General features: G+C 40.8%; 1 protein-coding gene across 1 annotated transcript in view; it reads right to left on the bottom strand.

The window, feature by feature from the left end:
• Positions 1–24,641, bottom strand: part of LOC122814860 (phospholipid-transporting ATPase ID-like) — a 2,026,011-nt gene that overhangs the window by 702,851 nt on the left and 1,298,519 nt on the right. The window contains exon 11 of the mRNA XM_044087143.1: positions 16,179–16,267. Coding sequence (XP_043943078.1) covers positions 16,179–16,267 — 89 coding nt within the window. The remainder of the gene's footprint in view (positions 1–16,178; positions 16,268–24,641) is intronic.

The raw sequence follows: 24,641 nt of genomic DNA, 5'->3' as shown, positions 1-24,641 counted from the left end.
AGTGTTAATGAACTTCAGTGTTGCCATACGTTGAATGGTTTATATGTGTAATCTTTTTACCCTTGGCTTGGATGTTGTTTTAGATATTTCTCAGGCACCTTAATGATTATGAATTTCAGCTGAGCTTTAAGCCCTGTGTTTCTAAAGTACAGCCTAACAATCCACTTATGCTGTACTGATGAGGTCACAAAAAAAGTCTGACACGTGACATGGATACAGTTAGTGGGATTTGGCTTTATTGTCCTGAATGTACCCACAAAAACTTAAGCCAAATGTCATGGATTTAAGGTATTGCACAATGAAAACTCTAGCTTGGCAGAGTCTTTCTTGCAGTTTTTACTGAATGGTTTGCCTGTGTAACCTTTTTACCCTTTGCTTGGATGTTGTTTGAGATATTTTGCAAGCACTTTAATATTTATGGACATCTAGGGCTTCCAAGATGGCTGCACATTGAGTAACAGCTTATTTCTAGCTCTCCCAGTGTGAAAACAGAAACTCAGCAGAGACGGCCAGTAGACTTGTGTTTATGGGTAAATTTCAGTAATTAGCTAGTAAGTGCACTGCCTGGATGCCAGGAATAAAGAAATCCAGAAGACGTGGAAAAAATCAGCTACAAGAGGTGAGGAAGAAACACTGACTAGGTAAAGTTCTGCAGCTGTTCAGCAAAAAACAATATAACCTACAGACATGACTTACAATAACCTACAGGAAGATATAAGAGAACTGCATACAGACATACTTAAAATAAACAAAACACTGATGGAGTATATCAACACAAACAACAAAAGGCTGGAAAATATTGAAGAAGCTATAAACAGATTTTCAGATGAAATGGGTCATGCGAATAACACCCCTGAATCATAATAAGTCGGCATCATTTATGGATGCAACTAGTATGGTATCTGATTATCTTTGAACCTCTGACTTTCACTCTTAATTAATGAAAACATTCTTGGCAAATGCTTTCATTCATCTTGTGCCAGTCACAGAATTTCACCTGTAGCAGCACAGTATAAATGCCATCTCTCTTAATCACAGTTCCAGTTCCAAAAAGTAACAAAATAGAACCAGAGTGTTGTTCCATTATTCCTAGCTGAAGTATTCAGATGACCAACCTGCTTTGATCACACTCATTTTTCAAACTAAATGCTTTGGACACCTGGAACACTCAGTTAACAGCATCTAGGGAGTGTTAAGAGGAAGGGGCTGGGATAGGTGGTAACTCACCTCATGGTGGATTACCAGCCCGATCCCAAAATCTACCTATGAACTTTTTAACTGCAGCAACTTTAATACATGCTACTAGAGTTGGAGTTACCATGGCTGATGATACCGGACTCCCCCCCCCAATAGATACTAGTTAAAGGATTTAAAGTGTACTCATTCCAATTACAGGGCCTTATAAGAGTCCTGTATTGCTATTTATCTTCGCTACTACCCTAAGTCGGGAGTGGGTAATTTGCACTCCTGCTGCCTTCCTTGGATGTGGTAGTGATTTCTAAGGCTCCATCTGTGGAATCAAACCCTTATTCCCTTTCACCCATGGTCACCTTGGTAGACACAGACAGTACCATCGAAAGTTGATGGGGCAGACATTCGAATGTCACAACCACAAGGGCAAGCAATTGGCCAGAGTTTATTTAGAGCCACTGATGCTGCAGGGCCGAGACCTGGATTGGTTTTGGTCTGATTAATGCATGCAACCCCAGAGGTCAGTGCTCATCAGGATGTAGTAACTCTACAATTACCACAGTTATCCAAGTAATGGTGGGGGCGATCAAAGGAACTATAACTGATTTTAAAAGCCATTTGCAGTTTCACTGTAGCGTCCATGTGCACGGACACTTGCATGGCTTAATCTTTGAGACAAACATATGCTACTTGCAGGATTAACCAGAGGGGAGCACCTCGGTGAGTGGCTGGAGCCCACACCTCCACTGACAGAAGGGTGTACTTTTCATGGCAGAGGGGGCACCCTGAGTGCTGGCCAGAGGCTGTTGCTTGTGACCCTGCAGGGCTGCAGTGAGGTTCAGAGTGTGGCAGGGATAGCTGGAGAAAGCAGATCTCCAATGCTCAGGTAGGCCAGCATCAACAGGTATGGCTGCCAGCCAGAGAGCAGAACACCCTGGTGTATGACAGGACCCCTTCACCATGTCTTGACTTTCTTGGTGACTGTCATGTTGCTCCTTGGGTGAAGAAACTCGATCTGTACATGGTGACCTGGACAGCCACTCTATGGGGGCCCTCCACCAGCAGGAGGTAGTCGACCACATCAATTGATGGTGGGGATGAGGATGGGACTGGGGGAGCAATGGTTGTCTCATACCAGAACCCATCCTCTGGTAGATGCGCTTCACCACCCACACAGAGACCTGAGAGAACATTTTCCAGGGCTGATGGTCTCTGATGGACACATCGTACCACCTGTCTTCCCATAACTCCTGCAGGCTGCCTAATCATGCCAGATTATGCGTGCACTTAAGTCCTTCAGGGAACAGATTCATTGGATGTTCCTGCAGAACTCCCCTCAGCTGCTAAGGGGCAGATATGCTTTCATATGGACTTCCAAATCCTCCTGACTCACCAATCCAGAGTTTTGTGTGCACTTTTTTGAGACAGGTGCCCACAGCCAGATGTCCCTCTCTCTCTCTCTCTCCCTGTGAGCTACCTGCCTACATTGGGACACCCCTGCCCTCAGCTCCAGGGGCACAGACGGATGCCCTTTACCAGGGCAGCAGCTCTCCTGACCAGGCTGTTACTGCCTGGTGCTGCTATCCAGACTTCTGTATGAGAAAGGGGCATGGTCACACATCACTCACCTGGGAAGGAGATCTCTTAGTCTGGCCACTGCCTGCCTCACTCTCCCCTTCATTCATCTGTCTGGGTGGACCCCCTCCAAGTTGCTCCTTTGACTCAGGCTAAGTCCCTCTGTCCTTGACTGCAATCCCCAGTCAGTTTCAGTCATGCTCTCACATCTTCTACAAGCTGCCTGATTGTTTTGGATTGCTTGTATCCCCATGCCTCTTGGCAGATCTTCACTTTAATTCTGACACGTCCTCCGGAACTCCCCTTGGCCGCCAAGGGGCAGGACTGCTCTGATATGGATTTCCGTATTTCCCCAGTTTACCACTCCAGAGCTTTGTGGGGGCTTTGTAACTCTTCAGGACCAGCACCCTGAAGCTGGAACCCCCCCCTCTCTTTTACACCATGGGCTGCCCTATTGTGTCAGGACATCCCTGACCTTGGGTCAATGGGGCACAGCCAGATGTCCCTCACCCAGGCAGGACTTCCATCCCAGATGGGGGGCCTGGGTTGGACCTGGCCCATCTACTTTCCACTTTGCGTTGGGACAGATCCCCTCTAGTCCTCCACTTTTACATAGCTGAGAGTGCTCCTTCCCTGGCTGTGGTCCCCTGTCATAGTCCCTCACACTTCTGCATCTCCTGCAGGCTGCATAATCATGTTGGATCATCAGACCATCTCTCTGATCTTGCCCAGCCTTGTCTGCTGAGGGGCAGGTCCACCATCATCCAGCTTTCCATGAAGGGGACTCTGTCTCTGGCACTCACGCAGGACTTCCTGGGAGGGAACCACTATCAGACTCCCCTCACCCTGACTGGAGTGCTCCTGGCCAGGTGGCTTTCTGCCTCAATCTCCCATCTGGATTTACATCAGGGAGAGAGGGAGGTGTGGCTGCATGCCTCTCACCCTGTGCAGGAGCTATCCTGGCCCCACCACCATCTGCTTCTCTCTCTCCCATCTAGACTTTTGTTGGGAAAGGCCCCCTCTGGGCCTCCACTTTTACCCAGCTGAGCCCACTCCTTCCCTGGCCGCAGTCCCCTGTTAGGGTCCCTCATGCTTCAGCATCTCCTGCAGGCTGCCTAATTATGTCAGATCTTTCTTGCCCAAGTGCATCTCAGGGATTCTTCCCTCCAATCCTGCCTGGTCTTGTGAAATTCTACTTGGCTGCAGGACCTCAGATGGACTTCCATAAATGCTGGTTTTCTTCTCTGCCCTGCATCTAGAGCTTCCACCCTCACAGGGGGGGGGGGGTGGCCCTGGGTCCCCATATCCCTGCACCCCTCATGACAAATGCTTGGCTCAAGGTCTGACTTTCAGTAGATCACAGCTTTTTGCTACTCTGTTGTGTATGAAGCCCTCACCCAGAATCAGGTCATCTATGAATGATTTTGCACTCATGAACATGCAGTGCACTGCTGGAGAGAGGCAACCCTCTTTCTTCTGTGCTCCAACACAGTGATGAGCAGTGCTTCTCACTGACCTTGCAGCCAGCTATCCCTGGCCATCTGAGATCTGCAGTGCTATGGATTCTGACTTAGAGGTGTTCAGTCATAATCCCAGAGATGGTAGCTTCATACCATTGGCTCCTCAGCCAAGCACAGACACCAAATGTCTGAATTTGCGGTTTCTCTCACACCGAGCAGGATTAATATTGCAACAACTCATAATCAGTAGGGTAAACCAAACCTATGTCACAATGGTCTAAACCCAGTTCACGTTCATTATTACTGGGTGAACAATCCAACGATTGGTAAATTTTGCTTCATAATGATAGGAAGAGCCAACATCAAAGGATCAAAAAGCAATGCCACTTTGAATGCCTGGCTGCCACAATCCATTTATCCCTCTGGTAACTTTTCTGACACCTCCTGCTTAAAACCCAAAAAGCCCGAAGGATCATGAGGCCCCACTTTCATGGTCTGTATTCAGTCTGAAAATCAAGATCAGAGCTCACCTTTGGACACCTGCATTACTCTTTGACAGGTGTACTGCCCCCGTTAAACTCCCCAGCTGATACTTGACCCATATTTCAAAATATTTTATATGCTAAAAAGGACTGCTCTGTACTGAAAAGGTAACTTAGAAGAAACAGGGACTGAATCTATACTAAGGTGAAAAATCCTGCCCATTTTTAATAGTGAACTTCTTACTCAGATTTGTACACATTTTTGAACAAAAGCAAAGCATATAGTATAGTTTTGAAAAGCATTATCTTGATAAGTTTATTACATAGTCTGCGTATTCTAATCACAGATTCTTAGGAATGTACAAAATGCAAATCAGAAACTCATTTAAGACAGAATGCTTTTTATCTAATGTCTAACACCTCCCTACAATAAGTACTAGTTTTCCAAAACACATTAAACAAAGTTCAGTATTTAACACTTTCAAGCATCGTCTTGCTTTGCACATGGACTTTAATGAGCTTAATGATGCATATAGAAAGTTTCATGCTACTTGGCCACTGACTTAGAACACATGAAACCTATAGACTTAACATTCAGCATCTGTAGAGGACAACTATTCTATAACAGTCTAGGCAGAGGAACATCATGTGGCTATCAGTAACTCAAAAAGCAGAATAGTAACTGAATGCAGAAAAAGACAGCTTGGGCCAAGTGCTTGCTGATGTCAACATCTACCAGGCAAGATGTTGACTGTAGTTATACAACAGACTGCATTCTAGCACCTCATGTGAGAAAGCGATTTCCTTCTGCTCAATGCAATCTTGAAATGCAACATAATTTTTATGATCCTTAACACCTTGACAGATCACTATTCATTTTGCAACTCGCATTACCTCCTTTCACTTCAGCTTCATTCTGGAGTCTTCCAAACTGGATTATCCTACATGGAACCTTCAGTGGATGTGTCTCTTTGTCTGGTGTGGATAGCAACTCATGCTACATCTAGCTTACAGGAAGGGAGAGGGGATCCAAAGCGTTAGGCTGGGGTGACCTCCATTCACTTTAACAGCATGACGTGCTGAACCAGCTGTGCACTGTGCATGCTTCTGTACACAGTGCTCATGATGTCTGCTGCACTGACACATGTTCTTCCTGCCCCTCTAATGTGTCACTCAGTCACTGCTGAAGTTAGGTTTGAAGTAGAAGAAATATGCTTAGGTCCACACAGTGAAATCATTCTGGAGGGTGCTTGATCCCTAAACCCTCTTTCAGCCCTACTAGCAGCCAGGGCCCTTTTCTAAGATGATGCTACTGCCTTTGCAGAAAGTATTTTTGATGATGGGCTGGCTGTGTTTCCTTTAATGTTTGTACTTACTAACTCTTAAAGGGTCTGTTTAACTCTTCTGTTTACCTGTGTGAAAACTCTTCCTATTTTTGTTGTGAGATGCTCTGTGTATCTTTAGAGTATTACCGACTTTTCTTTCACTACTTGTCTTATGGATAATTACATGGACAACAGTCAAAATGTACTTGACACAGTTGAATATTTCTGTCATATCCCACTCTCCCTTCCTTTCTACAACAGTATGCATTAGACCCTCTTGATACTATTTCTGATATAGAATGAATCATTTTAGTTTCTGGCTTTAAGGGTATCTCACTTCTTTCTATATCCTTGCAGAGTTGTGGTTTCCAAAATTGCAGAGGAGGGTCTCCCCAAGTGTCTGTAGAGATGGACTGAATATAAACAGTGCAAACATGGCATGCTGGTATTACACTTATAAGGAAGTAACAAATAACCTTACTATAGTAAGATTTTGAGACAATAACTGGCATTTAACCATTTTACACCAAGGTTCGTACACAAGAATCTCACAATAACAAGGCTCAGCACTATCCTATGAGCACAGAAATAACTGAAAACCTAAAAGGCAAAAAGTCCTGTCAAACCAGAGGAGACTGGCAGGGAGCAGAATCTAAATATCACAGTATACAGTTCATAGGTTTCCCTCACAACTTTCCTAGGTAAATAGCATGTAAAGCAACACTTAAAACTACAGCTTCCTATTGAAATGTCGGCACTCGAAATGCCGAATGCCAAAAAGCTGAAACAAAATGCTGAAAACCCGGAGATGAGCAAATCTTGAAAATCACTCCTCTCCTTAAAACTTCTTTTTACATGGGGGCAAGCCCCCACACTCCCCCAAACTTATATATACCATCTCCAAGATTTCCATACCCCAGAAAAAAATTGAATATTCTGAGAAATGGCATCTTGGACTTAATATATTTGAGTCCGTTTTTTCGGACATTTAGTATCCACATGTTGGGACTCAATCTAGCAGGTCCAAAGATTTCAAATGGTTACCAAAAGTATTCCATAAGACAGTAGTAGCACATATGCATATGTCCACTTTCAAATAAGTATGTCAGCCTGTTTTGAGTGTTACTACACCTCCTTTGGTCACACACACTTCTAAAGGGGGAGCACTCAGAAATATAAACAACCTAACATGGACCTCTAACTTCACTTGACATTCCATTTATTACAAAGAATTATGAACGAATCGTCAATCATAACTTCAGTCTGTTATGTGTTCTTGAAATGGACTTCAAGAAATTCACCTCTGTGCTTATCTTATGCCATAAATTTCTTGAAATTCATTTGTCAGACACAGACTGAGAATGATCTGAGGTTTGATGAAAATTCTGTTTTTTTTTTTCAGGTACTGCCTTTTTTAATTTATTAACTAGCTAAGTGAAGTGGTCTGTCTTAGATCTTTGGCAGTGATGACCTAAAATACAAAATATATGATATATCTTAATATGAGTATTCCAAAATTCAACCCATTCTGGCATCTTTTATAAGTTCAAAAAGCAGGCAAACAAGGAAAAATCACACAAATAAACCAAAGAATGAACCTGGATGCCACTGTTCAGCGAAACAATAAAGCCATGGAGAGAAATGTAGGCAGACTTCTGTTTAATAGTTGTTGTTGTTGTTGTTGTGTCTTTCGGCTTTTCCCGGTTAGGGGTCGCCACAGCGGAACTCCGGTCCGCTAATGATTGGCAGTAGATTTTTATGTGCTGGCTTGCCAGGCCTAACGCACAACCTTCAAAGAAGGAACGCCAGTTCACGTATGTCGCCACATAGAAGACGCTCTATCTGAGAATCGAATGGGCAACGTCTAACTGTGAGGCGACAACGTTGCTGCAGCACCACCACTGCAGTAGACTTCTGTTTAATAGTAAAAGCCACAAAACAACTTGTGGCTTTTACTATCAAATGAAAGTCTGCCTACATTTTTCTCCGTGGCTTTATTGTTTCGCTGAACAGTGGCATCCAGGTTCATTCTTTGGTTTATCTTTTATAAGTTCATATTGCACACTGCCTAGCACTGGTTTAGTTTGTTTCTTAAGTTCCAAAATGAGCAATGCATATATATAGCCAAATATTATAGCTAATGTTAAACTGCTTGACCAGGGCTGTCACATCTCTAGTGACTTGAAAATGTTTGTCTAGCAAACTTTTAAGTTGTGGAAATATTCACCAAAACGTAAAATGCCCAAGTCATTGGGATAAACACAACAAGACATTCTGATAATTATACTCTTATGATTCTTGCAGACAAATTAAAATGCAGATGAGACATTTGAAACCAAAAGTATTTTTTTTAATTCACTTATGGGTTAAGCATACTGTTCTTATGTGTATAAAGATTAATGCCTTTTGAAATGCAATATTCTCAGGTTGGCTGAATCTTACACTAACTTTGGTTATGTAATCAAATGCCTAACTGTATTTGCTTGGTGTTTGGTTTTGTTGATTGTGCTTTTGTCAAACTTATACTGGTTAAAAATTATAATAAAACATGACTGTGTAGAAAAAAACAAAATAAAACAAAATTTGAATCGTGAACAGACATTATTCTTTCTGGGCTCATACCAACTCCCAAACTTCTCTCTAAGACTGTTGTTCTTGTCTTTTTCTTTGTAAAGAAAAGTCAAAGTTGAAAGTATTTAAGTCTTCTTCTCCTGTTATATGCAGGAGTATAACATATTGCAGCCTTCAGGCATTTATTTGTCTGACTTTGAGACTGCAAACCTTTCAGTTTCTGTTAAACTTCTGTGTAATGAAATAAATTCTGGTAATAGCACATAGGCATTATTATTGTCAAGAATCATACTTCTCTATTTCCAAACACATAAAGTATTGCAAATACATGTATTTTTTCACTTTGCAGTACATTATCTTTTCCATTTTTGGCAAATATCTTTCACTTATGACACCATGTGGTACCTGGGATGATAAGAAATGAAGACAGGATCACCAAGGATGAGGTGTACTTCTGTGATGTCTGTATTTAAATTGAATTCTCCAAGCAAAATGTGCATCAAATGACATATAATATTCTGTACTATTCACAGGTATGCACTCCATGCTGTATACAAGATGTAATCATCCAGGGCAAACAGTTATTCAGAGTACATAATATTATTTAATGGTGCACTGTACATAGCTATGCTACATTTCTCCATTGTTTAGCCTGTCCAAGGAATAGTAATATGGTGTGTGAGTTCACTGAGAAAAACTAGAACATACTTGCTACTGCAGTGATTTTGTAAAAGCAGTAGGAAGTGAGCCTCATTTTATTTTATGAAGATAAAATCTGACATTGGAACTTTGTTGCGTGGAGTGTCACAGCATAAAGGTGAAAAGTTTGTCTATCTTAACACATGCACTGTTTACAACTGCATTAGTTGAGCATATTTTGAGTAATGGTGATCAGTATATATAAATGGATAAGTTTATTAAATACTAACCCCTTTCCAGGCCCCAGTGATTGCTATACTTTGAAACTTATTCATGACCTTGATTTCTGTGCTGAAATGAAATGGATTTTTATTTTATTTTGTTGTTACGCTTTTTTTTGTCCCCTTATACCTAATTGTTACTAGCCCCCAGTTCCTAACATACATGCAGGGTCTACCAGCTCCACTCCAACCCCCACTCAGCCTTACCCTTTTTTATTTTTTTTTTGTTCGGGCCAGTCACGGATCCTGTGGATATCCTAGGGGCTCATCTTACCTGTGCTTGTGTCCGGGGGGATTTTTTTTTTATAGCCTGCCCACTCACCACACTTATTGTTTATGTTCAAGGGCAACTCTCCTCTTTAGACCAAAGCCCTCTTAGGGTGTGTAGCAATGAGCATCCTCCCTCCTCCCTTCCCTGCTACTCCATCAGTCGCATAAGCCAGTAATCGAACCCAGGTTGGCTGGGCCATAGTCTGGGCTTTATCACTCTACTCCATCAGAATGGCTCTTGTTAGTATTCATTTTAGGCAATAAGTCATGTGACTCAATTATTAAAATTTGATGTGATGGCTGTCTGTTTTAAACACTTGAGAAAGTCTGCTGCCTTTGTGAAAGGATGTGACATTTTTATTTGCTTACTACTGTTCTAATAAACAACCACTTACATGTTTCCAGACCATATATTTATTTTCTTTTTTTTTACTAACTGATTGGATTGGTCCCACATTTATCCACAGAACCTGAGTTTACCTTGATTGGCAAACAGTTAAGGTAGAGACACTGAAGCTGAGGTATAACCTTCATGAGGTGATTATATTTAAAGTGATATGTCTCGAAGATGTGTGTGCCCATATGACATGCAACTTCCTGCAATATTTATGATATATACATCACTGTGTGCTGTAATACTGAATGTGAGGTTATGGATCATATTCTACTCATGGCTCAGGTATCCAGGTCAAACACAGTTGCTCAGTGTAGCAAACTTTATTTAATATGGCACCTTAACTAGGTTTTCATTAGTCAACCTGTCCATTTTTGAATTAAGTAATGTCCGTTGTACTAAATAAATTGGTAACCTCATGTCAACTGTTTTAATGAACAACAGAGAACTATGGGATAATTTACGGATGACATTATCTCTGTCTGATACATCATCATTGTTAATAAATCTGAATAAGTACCGTACTATATATCCTGCTAAGTAAAATTGTACTTATTAGCTTGACTTATTTGGCTTAGTGGATTAAGCTTCCATTTCCTATCTGTCACACTCTAAGCAAGTCACTTAACCAGACACTGCCCACAGGATGTCTGAAAAAGGTCCACCGAAATTAGTGCTGTACCCTGGAAAAGAAATATAGTCTTAACAGGGCCACCTAATGAAATCTCGGCACTGAAAAGCTGAAAAAAACTAGTGAAAACCCAGAGAAGAGTGAATCTCGAAAACTGTGCTTCTCCTTAAAACTTCTTTTTGTAGGGGGGGGGCAAACCTCTCCTGCACCCCCACACCCCCTGAACATATATATACCAACTTCAAGATCACCATACCTCTGAGAAAAGGGAATATTCTAAGAAATGGCATCCCAAACTAAATGCTTATCTGTAAGTTTGTTCTTTTGGCTATTCAGTCACCATTTCAAATGTTTACCTGTTAGGAGACCTTGGTTTTATGATACAGGCATTTCATATGTATTATTGCTGGAATATGTTTGTAGCAAGGCAGATGAGATATTATGGTATACTTTATATTTTCAAGTCTACTATCCCTGAAGTATTTTTGTATGTTTACTTTTCCATTGTTAGGTAGGTCAATATACATTAAGACATCCGTACTTGAGAGTGTATAAAAAAGAAACACATTGCTCCACTTAGAAGGGTTCAAACAGCATTTATTGGAAAAAAGACTGGCTTGCCAGATTTAAATTAACAACAGAGATTAAATGCATGGAATTGTTCTGACTGAACTAGAGGGAAACACTGCACAACTGACCTTAGTGTTTAACATACTTCTGACAAACAGTTAAAGGAATTTATGGTTTTTAATATCAGCTTAGACATGCACACTATAGTCTGGCAGAATGCCATATTCAAGTGAATGGAAACATATGTACAGCAGTTTAATTTACGGATAATGTTAGCTGCAAGAAGAAAATATGTGCCTTACATCATGTATCCTGCACATACAATCCTTAGTATGCTTGGATTTCAGTTTTGTATGAGCTGACTACAGATCTCTTGTTGGTTTGTAGGAATAACCATATTGCATACATTTCTGCAGTAGTTTTACAAGCCACGAAATGCCATTGTGTTGCAACCGTTAAATGGCCTTCATTTTTCAATTCTTTCCTAAATGACTGCTTTTTGAATACATGTAGATATACCTGTACTGTGGGCCAAAAACTGCTTTTGTTACATTTTATATGTGCATGTATTGCTGCTGCACAATGTTGATAGGATTTTCTGGAAATTAAGTTAAGGAAAAAAGCTCTTACGTGTATTAACACTGATGTGTGCTGTAATACTGAATGTGAGGTTATTGAACCTCAGGAATAAAGGGGTATTGTTATTGACAAGGGTAACCTAGCTAGTACTATATTCAGAGTTGCAGGGGTATGTAGTTACCCTGCCAAAATACTTCTAATGCATTCATGTTAGAGTAGCATCTTTTTCTATTGCTAGTAGATACCAAATTTGTGCCCTCCATGTAGCAGCATGCATCCATGATGATACATAGGAACTATCTTTAAACACCTACAGCTGTCTTCCTCCCCCAGTGGTACACTTTGGCATCTTTCTTTGGATGATGTTGCAGTCAGGGGTTTGTGAGCTTGGTGCCGACTCACAACAACACACCACGTATTGACTACACAAGCTTCTCTAACCATACAACATGCCAGTCCTGTTCTGAACACGATCCCAACTTTCATTGTTAAACTTCCTGTGTCCATTGCCTAGGTATAAACTCATAAATTGTTCAGACTTATTTATTTATTTATTCCGTTTGTTTACTGGGGTGGGTACTGATCAACAATAACTAATTTCGGGTCCAGCCCAGGTTGCATATGTACAAAAGGAAAAGTAGTACATTCGATACATTTTATACATATGTAAATATATATGCATATAAAACAGATACAACAGGTGCAGCAACAATGCATTAGCTATTTTTCTAAACGTGTATAGAATCAGAGCTGTAGCTGACTCACCAGTCAGCTGGTGCCACTCCATGACCCTTGACACTAGGTTGATGATCAAAAGAAAAAAAAAAGTGTGTTCCATGATCTGGTAGTCCCCCATCTCTGTTAAGAAGTATCAGGCACTAACTTCCTCATGCTTGCTGTCCTGCCCACATGTTTACGCCATACTTAAAACAATTGAAAAAGAATGTAACTGCTGATTGTGCCCCCTTTATCCTACCTAGCTATGGTTCTGTATAACATAAAAAAACAGAAGGAAAAAAGGGGGTGAAGTTAAAGGAAATGAATAAGAAGAGAATCAAAACGGGAATAAGTAAGAGGGATAGGATGGCAGCATCAAAGTAAAGCGTTGAGAAAGTTATGACTCTACAGACACCTTATGTCAGATTACAGGCCAAGTACTGAGAGAGAGAGAGAGAGAGAGAGAGAGAGAGAGAGAGAGAGGTTTTGCTAAGTGGATAGTGTCATGATTAAAGACGTTTTGTGTTATAGGACTAGAATTAGGGCATTTCACTGGCTCTAGTTCCGAGAGCATGTTTAAATTGTAATTTGAATATATGTCCATATAGGGATATTTTTAAAATGAGAAGGAGTTCCTACCAGAGTTTGAGTGTTAGCAGGCAAAATCTATGGGTGGTGCAGTAACACTTAGTTCTTGGAGTTTGCAGAGCTTGTCCTAGTCCAGACTTGCATGCCACATGAATGAAGACAACATCAAGCCTTGACATAAGAGGCAGAGGTTCAACATTGCCACTTAGTACATCTGGGGGGGGGGGTATGATTTTTGACTATCTTGTAACCAGAAGGATGGCAGCAGTTGACAACTCCTTGAGAGGGGGGTCAGTGAGAGGTTAATGTCAAGAGTCATGGGTTTTGCTTATAGCATCACCAAAAGATTGAAGGTTAAGTCATAGTATAGCCCTCCTGGAGATAATACAGTTTCTAAAACAGCTTTTTGGATTGTATATGTATTGAGCATGTCTTTGGCTTAGGAGTATTCATTTCACTGCAAATTTTCTGCTTCAGCAGTCAAGGAGGATCATGGGGGAGGTAACTCCAGTTCCCATCCGACATATGTCCTTGAACTCTGCTATTGCTCATCTTCCAGATGACTTACTGGAAGTTGTGGCCAGCTAACCTGATCCTGGGAAGAAGCCTGTTAAATAATCTGGATAGGGGTTGTAGGATTTTGAAGTTAAAGATTCATCTTCAATGACTTCCCCAAAACCAGAATTATCTGACATCCTGAGCTACTGGAGTGTTATAGGATCATCCCATGCAAGAGCTCATGGCTCAAGGCAAACATCAAACAGATTTTTTTTCTTTTTTTTTCTGTCCATCATCTACTGATTATCAGCCATCCTGTGACCTGACAGGCCCATTCATTCATTTATATATATATATATATATATATATATATATATATATATATATATATATATATATATATATATATATATATATATATATATATATATATATATGGGTGACAATCAGAAGGTCGAAGTGGGGTCGATTGAATCCACATCAGTTAAAGTCTGGATGCCAAATGGCGACAATGTCAAACCCAACATTGTTGAAGAACAAATCTTGCCCCCAGCTTGACCCATGTTAAAGCCCATTCTGAGGTTTATGGCGAGTTGTATTTTGACAGTGTCGGAATTCGACATTGTCGGTTTCGTATAACTGGGTCGATGATCCCATCATTCAATGGGGTCAGGTTCAATCTTCTGATGATAAACCTATATATATATATATACACACACACACATATACACGTTTGTGTGGGTATGTACATGTGTGTGTGTTATTTATGCATTTGCATATTTGCAAGCAAACCAATAAATAGATTAAAAGATTGAGTTCAGAAATTGAAGATAATAAAAAATAAATAAATAATAAAAATAAAAAACAGCTACATAGGAATCAAGCCTATAATTAGTTGGTATTCCAGTTAGGGAATAAAGAAAAAAGTATCATGAGCTTTTTTTCAAGACAAGAAATAAGAAAAGGAAACATTTTATTTATTTATTTATATTTGTTGACCGGGAGTGTTCGACTGGACGTAGGTCCATTTTCAGCGGAGGTCGGGGAGAAAAGCTCCACAGTTAAAATAAACAGACAGTAGTTACTTTGGATTACATAGTGATTAACAATTTACATAACAATTACTTACAACATATTTACAGATGAAGAACATAGTACATCAGTAGACAACTAGATATATAAATAAATAAATTTTTTGATTGCAGGTCAGAGTATAATTATGTATTTTTTGTTACTACTGCCTGCAAGCTGTGAGACTCTCTGTCTCAGTTTGTCCGCCTATTCATTACCTTCACTGAGCTAGAGCTAACAGAGTGGGGGTGGGGGGGGGTCATCATTCTGGCTCCCTTCAGGAGTGATTTAAGGTTTTTCTATTATCTCCTGGCCCTAGCTGTGCACACAAGCAGCAAGGTGCCAGGGAGGGGATGTACAGTGGGATGCCTGAAGAGGATGGTTTGTCACTTCTACAAGGGGAATTCCCTCCAGGCAGCCCTCCCCACTAGCATAAGCAGTGGTCTCCACATGCGGGATTGCTTCTGAGTTCATGCACACTCCTTCCTTGAAAAAGGTGAGCAGGCTATGCCCTTCAGTCTACCCCTACCTGCCTGGTCAATCCAGGGTTGGGGCTTCTAACTGGGCCCCACTTTACTGTGTTGCAGTCAGGGCTCCATCCTTTTGGGCCACAGAGCCAGACTAATTTTGTAGCTTGGTCCCAAACCCCCTCATTTTAAGCATTATATACAATAATAATGAATTTCACCTTAACATACGTCAGTGCCTTTACTTTTAAAACAAAATCAACAAACAACATCTTCCATCAATTGCACATTTTCTTAGCTTCTCCACTCTTCCCTTTTTGTACCTCTCAATCTACCACATCCATATTTTCTTCATTCTACTCCTCTTTTTCACTCTCTTAACAGGTCTCTCACTGCTTGCCATAATCTACTAACATCATTTCTTCCTTCTCAACCTGTTCACTTCACATCGAGTTCATCTGTGTTATTTTTTAATCCACTTTTTTCCATTGCCTTGTATTATTGTTGTATTTTTTAGCTTGGTTTGTTTCATGTTGTGAAAATTTTCTACAGCTTATGGTAATTGATATTTTCTGCTTGCATTACTTTTTATCAGTTCAGTTATATGTAGCTTAAATATCTTATTTTGTTAGGCATCCTCTCCATATTATTGTGACATGCAACATGTGGGTTGTGTTTTTCCCATGAAAAAGGGATTTCTGCTGCCTACCTGCCTGAATGTGCATCAAGTCAATACAAAAACTATACTGCATTAACAATAAACATTTGATAGGAAAATAAACACAATAACCAAAATAGACATTCTAACATTACAAGTGGCAAGCAAAGCAACTAACTTTCTGGCTATGAAAGTAAAGTATTGTACTTACCCATAACACGAGAACATTCATTAGTCGGTCTATGCTCGTACGCTTAAGTGTTGTTCTTCCACTGTTTTGCATTAATTTTGTATCCGGACCTGTAAAAATATTTATAAGTAATATAAAATTAAATACTGGAAAGATAGCTGGAAATTATCTGTATATACTGCACCTTTGCAGTTTGATGAATATCTGTGAGAAACTGAAATTCATAAACATTAGCTTGCGTTAACAGAACAACAGATAAAAGGTGCACTTTACCCCACCTGTACTTTATTACACTAAATGTGAAAATTACATAATCTAGCATGTAATACTTTGTAATTTTGCCACTGTATACTCAGAGGTACCCTAGCACAGCAATTTTTTCTAGGAATTCCACAGTATACTAAAAGAATTATTGCTCAATCATTTTAACTGCTAGAAAGAGTAACACTGCATGATGCTGACTTTAAAGTACCATGCCAAATACTATGAGTTAAACAAGCCTGGATACAAGCAAATTCACTTGGAAAATATTACAGCTACAATTTATTGGTGATAAGTACAATTTAAAGTATCTCAGTTAAATAAACCCAATAAGGAAGCACATACTGGGTGAAATAAAGAAAACTATCTATGACTTGGTGTATTCATACAAATGTCTTAGACTTAGACAATTCACAACGTAAGAAACTATGTTGAAGATGGCTAAAACAGCACCAAACTCTGTGGTACCTCACTAGACACTAGTTCCTCACTTGAAAGTCCCTCATCTACCCACAACTGCTACCTTATAACTCAGATAATTATGTTATGTCTGCATTAACAGTTGGGGCTTTACCATGCCAGCAAAGTGAATGAGCAGAGTTATGCAATCCAGGATTACGGATATTTGTTTATTAAATACAGAAAAGAATAACAAAATTCATGGTACCATTTAAGATTCAAGTTAATTAACCCCAGTATAGTGTGACATTAAATGTATCAGTGTTCATCTGCTCAATTGCTTTCCAATGACATATGACCAGAGGGGGCAGGGTGCTGTTTTGTCTTATTGCACAATCTATGCAAATTATACATGATTTTTTCACAGTATTTCAAAATATTATTTGTCCAAAAAAAAAAAACAAGCATGTTGGATGACAAGTCATTTACTGCTGTGGACTTACATTTTTAGCCTTTATTCAGAGATTTTCTGTTCTTGTGTTACCTTACAGCGAAACATTTTAGGATGGCTAGTATCATATACATACTAATATGTTGATAATGACAAAAGACCTATAGTTCAACAGGTCTAACAAACTGCATCAGCTAATCTGATAACAAGTCACTCACTAGTCAGGCACACTGATGTTCCACTCACCCGGCTAAACAAGGAGAAAGTTACTGCCAGCTGCCTGTCGGGTGCCAGGATCCGCCACATAACACATGCACTCAGGTCACTGCACAACAAGTACAAATATGACTCTGTCATTGTCCATGTTGGTGTGAATGACCTGAGACGTACCTCCTTGGACTACATGAAAAGGGACATGGAGGAGCTGTCCGATCTTGTAGCCCAGGCAGGTATGACCCTAGCCCTGAGTAGCATCCTGCCATCACCCAGAATGATACCACAGTACAAGGACAAAATGATTGACTTCAACAATTGGCTAAGCTTCTGGTGTCATTCTAAGGGGATCCAGTATCTGTCTGCCTGGGATGACATGATCGACAAGCCACGATGCTTTGCCAGAGATGGCCTGCACCTGTTGCCCCTGCGATTCCGGATATTGGCTAAGGCTCTAGCCACCCCTATAGTGCCTTTTTTAGGCAAGGTTCATATGACAAATTCACCACCCTAACAGGTACAGGCAAGAAGAATCTGAGGGTATTGCTATTCAATGCTAGAAGTCCAAACCTCAAAATGCACTCTCTCGAGGCACTCCTTAAAATGGAGAACATCGACATCTGTGCAGTGACAGAGACCTGGTTCAAGGCTCCAGAGAGTACCCCTGCATTACCAGGCTATAATTCATACCACACCTTTCGGCCACCTAACCTGGACCGAAACACTAAAGGCGGAGGCGTGTCCATATTCATTAAGGATATCCACACCTCCAGGCTAGTTGCTCAGCATAATGTATCTGAGATTATCCAAGTGCAACTAACTCTGGGCAAGACCACAATCCAAATTGTAGCTTGCTACAGATCCCCCACTATGCTCCAGGATTCCCGCTCCTCATTTCTTAATACACTGGAAAACATTAGGGTACAACCTAACACCCTAATAATGGGCGATTTCAACTACCCTACCATTAACTGGGGAAATTACTTGTGTACCAACTCTTGTGCTCAACGTTTTCTGGAATTCATAAATTCCAATGCCATGGATCAACTTATCCACACCCCCACCAGGGGTAGCAATATCCTAGACCTGGTTATTACCAACATGGGCAACTGGTGCTCCACACCAGAGGTCAGTTCGTCATTGGTCAAATCCGACCATAAGCTAATCACCCTAGACATCCGCATCCCTCCCCCACCCCCCATTAGGGAAACCACAGTAAAAAAATTCTCCAAAGCCAACTTCACGCTTCTTAAGACAGAAGTGGCAAACTTCACGACACCCATGCTGACGGACAATAGAGGTATGACTGCTGAATCCTACACAAATGCACTTTATAAGCACTTACATGAGTGCATGGATCGTGCAATCCCTAACAGAACCAAGATGCTATCCTCCAAAAAAAGGAAGCCAATCAGGTGGTCCTCTGCCATAAACAAACTCTACAGAAGAAAGAAACTGTTGCAAAAAAGAGTAAAATCCCATGATTGGAGAAACTCCCTGGTCAGCTTCAGTAAGAAGCTGAGATCCCTCATAATATCCTCCAAAGCTAGTTATGAAAACAAAATCGCCACTGACTCTAAAGACAACCACAAAGCATTCTATAGCTATGTCAAGAATCTCAATGGCAACACTCAGATCTGCTCTGAGTTGCAGCACAATGGCACTAAATATACAGAACCAACGGATATTGCCAACATCCTGGCAGATAGGTTCAGTACCCCTCTGTCATCCCCTAAAGGGCCCATCTCTATACCAGAAGAATGCAAAGTTCCTGTAATCACGGCTGCACAGGTAAAAAACACACTATCCAAAGCCAAGAACACAGCATCCATGGGACCTGATGACATCCCAGGCTGTGTTCTACATGAACTACAGAACAAACTGGCACCCCACCTAAGCACCATGTTCAATCATAGCCTCACCTCAGGCTATGTGCCCACTGAATGGCGCACAGCGACAGTTATCCCACTACATAAAGGGGGAGCCACCACAGACCCCGGAAAATACCACCCATTTAGCCTAACGAGCCTGGTCTGCAAGGCTATGGAGCGTATCATCATGGAACTTATAAACAATGACATTGGTAATCTCCAAACTCAGGACCCCACCCAGTTCGGTTTTGTAAAAGGCAGATCATGTCTCCTAAACCTGATAGACTTCTTTGAAGCAGTCACCAAAGCCGTAGATGAGAGTAAGGTGGTTCACACAGCCTATATAGATCTTGCCAAGGCTTTTGACACCATCCCCCACTCTGGAATTATAGATAAACTCACTAAACTAGGTATAAATCCCTATGTCACAAGATGGGTTGCCAACTGGCTCACTGACAGAACCCACATTGTGAAAGTAGCAGACTCCAAATCCAGCTTCAGACTAATGACAAGTGGAGTACCACAGGGTTCAGTCCTGGGTCCTCTCCTGTTTGGTATCTACTTCTCTGAAGTACAGGCCAACACAGAAGGTCTTTGGCTAATGAAGTTCGCAGATGACTGCAAACTAGGAGCCATAATCAAAACTCCAAAAGATGTGGACATCCTACAAAAGGGCCTTGCTGAGACAGATGCCTGGTGTCAAAGCCATGGCCTCAAGCTCAATGCCAAAAAGTGCATTGCCATTCCTTTTGGTAAAAACTCAGTACCCATGAACTACCACATAGGTGGTAGTCTACTTAACACCGAAAGTGTGATAAGAGACCTTGGGACACAGGTGGACAGTAGTCTCTCCTTTGATAATCACATCGCCATAGTAGTCAGGAAATCCTTCTATGTGGCACACCTCATCACAAAAGATTTCTCATCCAGGAAAAAAGAGGTCATTGTTCCCCTCTGCTCGTCACTCATTAGACCCATTATAGAGCACAATGCCCCTTTTGGTATGTACCTCACAAGACATCTACAACAACTGGAAAGGCCACAGAAATACCTTACAAAGAGGATTACCGGCCTCAAAGAGATGCCCTATGCAGACCATCTCAAAAAACTGCAGCTTTACTCCGTTGCATATCGCCTACTCAGAGGCGATCTCTGCCTAACACACAAAGCTATGTCAAATCCTGAGCTTTTAGACATGCTCCACTTAAAGAAATCCCAATCCCTATGAGCTACACGCTCTAGGGACCTAAACCTCGTCACCACAATGAACAGAACATGCTGGAGGGATAGATTCCTGCCCCAGAGACTTCCCATACTCTGGAACAAATTACCTATCTATATCAAACAAAGCTCCTCATTAGCACTGTTCAAGAAAAATCTTGATGATTGGATGGGAGATAGGAAATTCACCCCGGGGATCACTTCTGTGGCTCTGCTCGACTGTGCCACAGGGTACCTTTGGCTAGGCTTATATAGGCCCTAGGGCCAATAGCCTAGTACCTACCTATGAACCTATGAACTTCTTCTTATTACATCCATGAGTTCAACCAGCTTTAAATCTTTCACTTATACTCTCAGAACATGCCATCAGCTACCCCCTCTCTTTCAACTTTTGCCATAGGCCACTATCTAAACTCTGAATTTATTGTGCATCATTACTGTATCTGGGAGTCTGGCATTTCATTTATAGTACCTTCTTTCATGCCATACCATGATATGTTTAATGCAGAGCCCAGTTTTGCCACATATGCCAGGCTTAATAACTTTTTTAAGGTTGCTGAATGTTGGGAATGAGGAATGATTTATCCCCCCAATGCTGAATGAACTTGGCTTTAGTATATTTAGAGAGATGGGTTATAGAAGCATGGAGAGCTTTTGTTGATTTTTCTAACTGAGCATGTACTGTTGGCAATATTAGACTTGATGTTTGTTTCTTCAGCGAGATGCCAGATACCATGCTATCACTATTTCCCTTCTGCCCTCCAGCATGCCAATTTATAATGTCCATTTGCATCTTTTCCCATATTCCACCTCCCTCTCCATAGGTGTTACTAGGGGTTGGGAGGGTGGCCTAATGGTTAAGGTATTTGCCTTACAAACACAATGTACAGGGTTTGAATCTCACAGGAGATAACTGGCTAGGCTTAAAATGTCTCGCAAGGGCAGTTAGCCTAGTACTAACCTATGAAGTAGTATAATTGTCAGTGATCACCTAGTGCTTTCTTGACCTTTGCCACTGCACTCTTACACTGTACAATTTAATTTGTTGTGAGGTGATTACAACATCTAGATATTTATATTTTTGTCTGACGTAGAGGTACCCTTCTCAATACAAGTCAAGCTTTGATTCTGCATAGCCTTACTTGTGTTTTTATTAAAATACAGTTGCCACTAGTATGCCCGCTTTTCAAACTGTATTAAAATCCTGTATTACTACTGCACATTAGGTAATGGACTGTGGATTGTAAGGTCAAAATTATCAACAAACTCCCATCTGATCACCTTGAAATACCTTGAATTCTTTATGCAGATGACACGATCATCTACAGGTCAAATAAAGTGCACTCTGTTATATAAACTCAGCTCCAAGATGATCCCCAAAACCTCAAGCTGTGGTTAATAGGCCAGAAACTAATACGTAAACCCTCAAAAACAAAAGCAATGCTATTTGGGAACAACCAAAAAAAAAATAGTCAGAGGACCCAGCTTCCTTAATATTCAAGATTTTCACAATACCACCATAGAATCTACCACATCCTTCAAATATTTTGGCATGTTGCTTGACTGATATCTTAACTTTCAGCTACACATTCAAAATGCATGTAAAAAGATTACACATTACTGTTCTGGGTGAACAAGCTATCACCTCTTCTGTCCTAGCCAGCCAAAGCTGCCATAGGCAAAAGCATACTCTTATCTCAACCTGAACATGGACTTCCCATTTTAGCTGCAGCCTCAAAGAAAAATGCCATCACCTTACAAACCAGTAAAATCTGCCAGTTCATTACTAACTACCCCAATAATGAACACCACTGCCTAATTATCACAAAAGGTAAATGGCTCCTAGTACATTTGAAAGCCAACCTCCTACTAGGATCAGTAATTCACAAAGCCCTTTCTCCTTTCATACCCTCTCTCTAATAAACTTTTCACCAAAACCCCCCACATATAATCTCATGGGTATCTGTCAGTCTCAACCCACCCTACTAACTCCAAAAATGAAACTTTATTGCACAGACAGTGCATTCTCCACCATAGCACCTTAACTTCCTGTTTCAGTTTGAGACGTCCAAAAGTACTCAGTCTTCAGTCAATAGGTCAAGGAGCACCTCTTCACTCAAAGTGCAGCTCCAGTCAGTCAGGTCCTGTTACATGAACCCTGCAGCTCTTTAATACCCCTTTATCCTTATCTCATCCTTATGTCACCTTGTCACCCCCTTACTTACTGCCTCTCATTCAGACTACTTTACTCTTCTCTTTACATCTCTCTCACACTTCTCCTTTTTATTCCTCTTCCCTCTGCATGCCTCTCTCATCCATTCTCTGTCTTCTCCCCATGGTTTCCTTTCTTTCAACTATTCTTACTTGCCTCCTCTAATATCTTCATGCCTCTTAAGGTTACGATGTGCTGCTGTCCCTGTAGCATAGGTCATCTTGGTCATTATGGCTACAGCCCATTGTGTTAGGGGGACGTAGGGCTGTTGCATGTTTACAGCACCCCAAAAAAATGCTGCAATTAGTATTATTCAAAGCAGATCAAATCAAAAGTTAATGGCAATAGGATTCTCTTAAAGGGAATTTGGATATACCTAACACATCACTACTCTGTTAATGATGTTCGAAACTTCACTTTCATGAATGACCGGAATTCTGAAACTTTTCACAGGATAAGTATCCCACTGGCCACCATCTAACAGCTAAACACACCACACTACCTCAAACCCACCCAAGTGGGGAACTATGATTCCCACACCTCCCTATGTGGAGAGCTATGGCCCCCACACTCCCCCTAACTAAACACAGTGGGGAAAAGTGCAATTTCCCCTTGTTGATCACCTGGTTACTTAGCCTGTGAAAAGTTTAGGCATTCCTGTCATTCGTGAAAGTGAAGTTTTGGCAATGTCGTCTTGTTCATTTCATCTTTGGCAATGTGGTCTTTTGTTCTTTTCAGGTAGACCCATTTGAACATATGTGCTCCAGAACTGTGTGTACTTAGGAATCTAGGAGTTGTAATAGAACCCTAGTACAAACATGCTGAAGAGAAACAAGACTAGCATTAAATTCTGCAACTACATACAAATCACAAGGATTTTACTCAAAGGTGATGCATCCACAGCTGCTACCATCTACTGCTTATCAGCTAACCATTTTAATGAATATGTATTGTAACTAAAAAAAGGTGTTAAGTAGAGATGCAGAGATACTGAGTGCAAGAGGATAAGATTTAGAGAAGAATTCTGGACTCTTCTGTATAGGCAGGCTTGTAAGACCATATTTGGAGCACAGTATGCAGTTTCAAAGCCTATCTAGACAGTAGACAGAACTAATGCTGTAAGGTTGAGGTTAGCTGACGTTATGCAAGGTGTGTACTAAATGCCATAAGATAACAAAGTAAATCATGGCCGAATATGTAACTAATATTCAAGTATTCCCATGTCATTGGCTGAATAACCCAAGTGAGCCTTGTCTGCTTTCAAAATCTGAATTTCTGCAGACTGTTTCTCTAGCCGTGCCCCTTTTCTGACATTGCCCTGCTGGAATGGATTTTCCTGCTTTGTGCTATCCATGAAACATGAGCAGCAAAGTGTTGCCTCCTCCCTTTCTATGCTTCATTGTCACTTCCTTTATATTTCAAACTGAATGTGTCATTAGACACAAGCAACATCAGTAGGTTTAAAACTATTTTTTATTATTCTGACTTGTACTCCTAATTCCTGCAGACCCCATTTTCCTTTGACAGTCACAACCAAAACTTGTTTATGACTGAGGTATGTTTTTCTGTGAGTGACATTTATTGATGACTTGTTCAAGGAAAGTCCACACTATCTAGTCGTGCAACAAGTTTTACACCTCTATTAGTTAAGCTTTTGCATTAGGTTTATGCAACATGTTTTGGTACCATTAACAAATGAACTTGGACAACTGCTGCATATCTGCAGCCAAGAAAAGACACATTATGAAGTAAGTGAAGATTTTAGGCTTTCTAGGCACAAACCACTAGTTACATGTAACTTGGCTTGCAAAATGTTTCTTGCATTAGTATAAAGTTTTTTGTTGTTTGTTGCTGAC

Source organism: Protopterus annectens, chromosome 1.part1, assembly GCF_019279795.1.
Source record: "Protopterus annectens isolate FY-2018-M chromosome 1.part1, PAN1.0, whole genome shotgun sequence".
Lineage (NCBI taxonomy): Eukaryota > Metazoa > Chordata > Ceratodontiformes > Protopteridae > Protopterus > Protopterus annectens.
The sequence above is the reverse complement of the archived record's forward strand: the minus strand, read 5'-3'. Positions and strand labels throughout refer to the sequence as shown.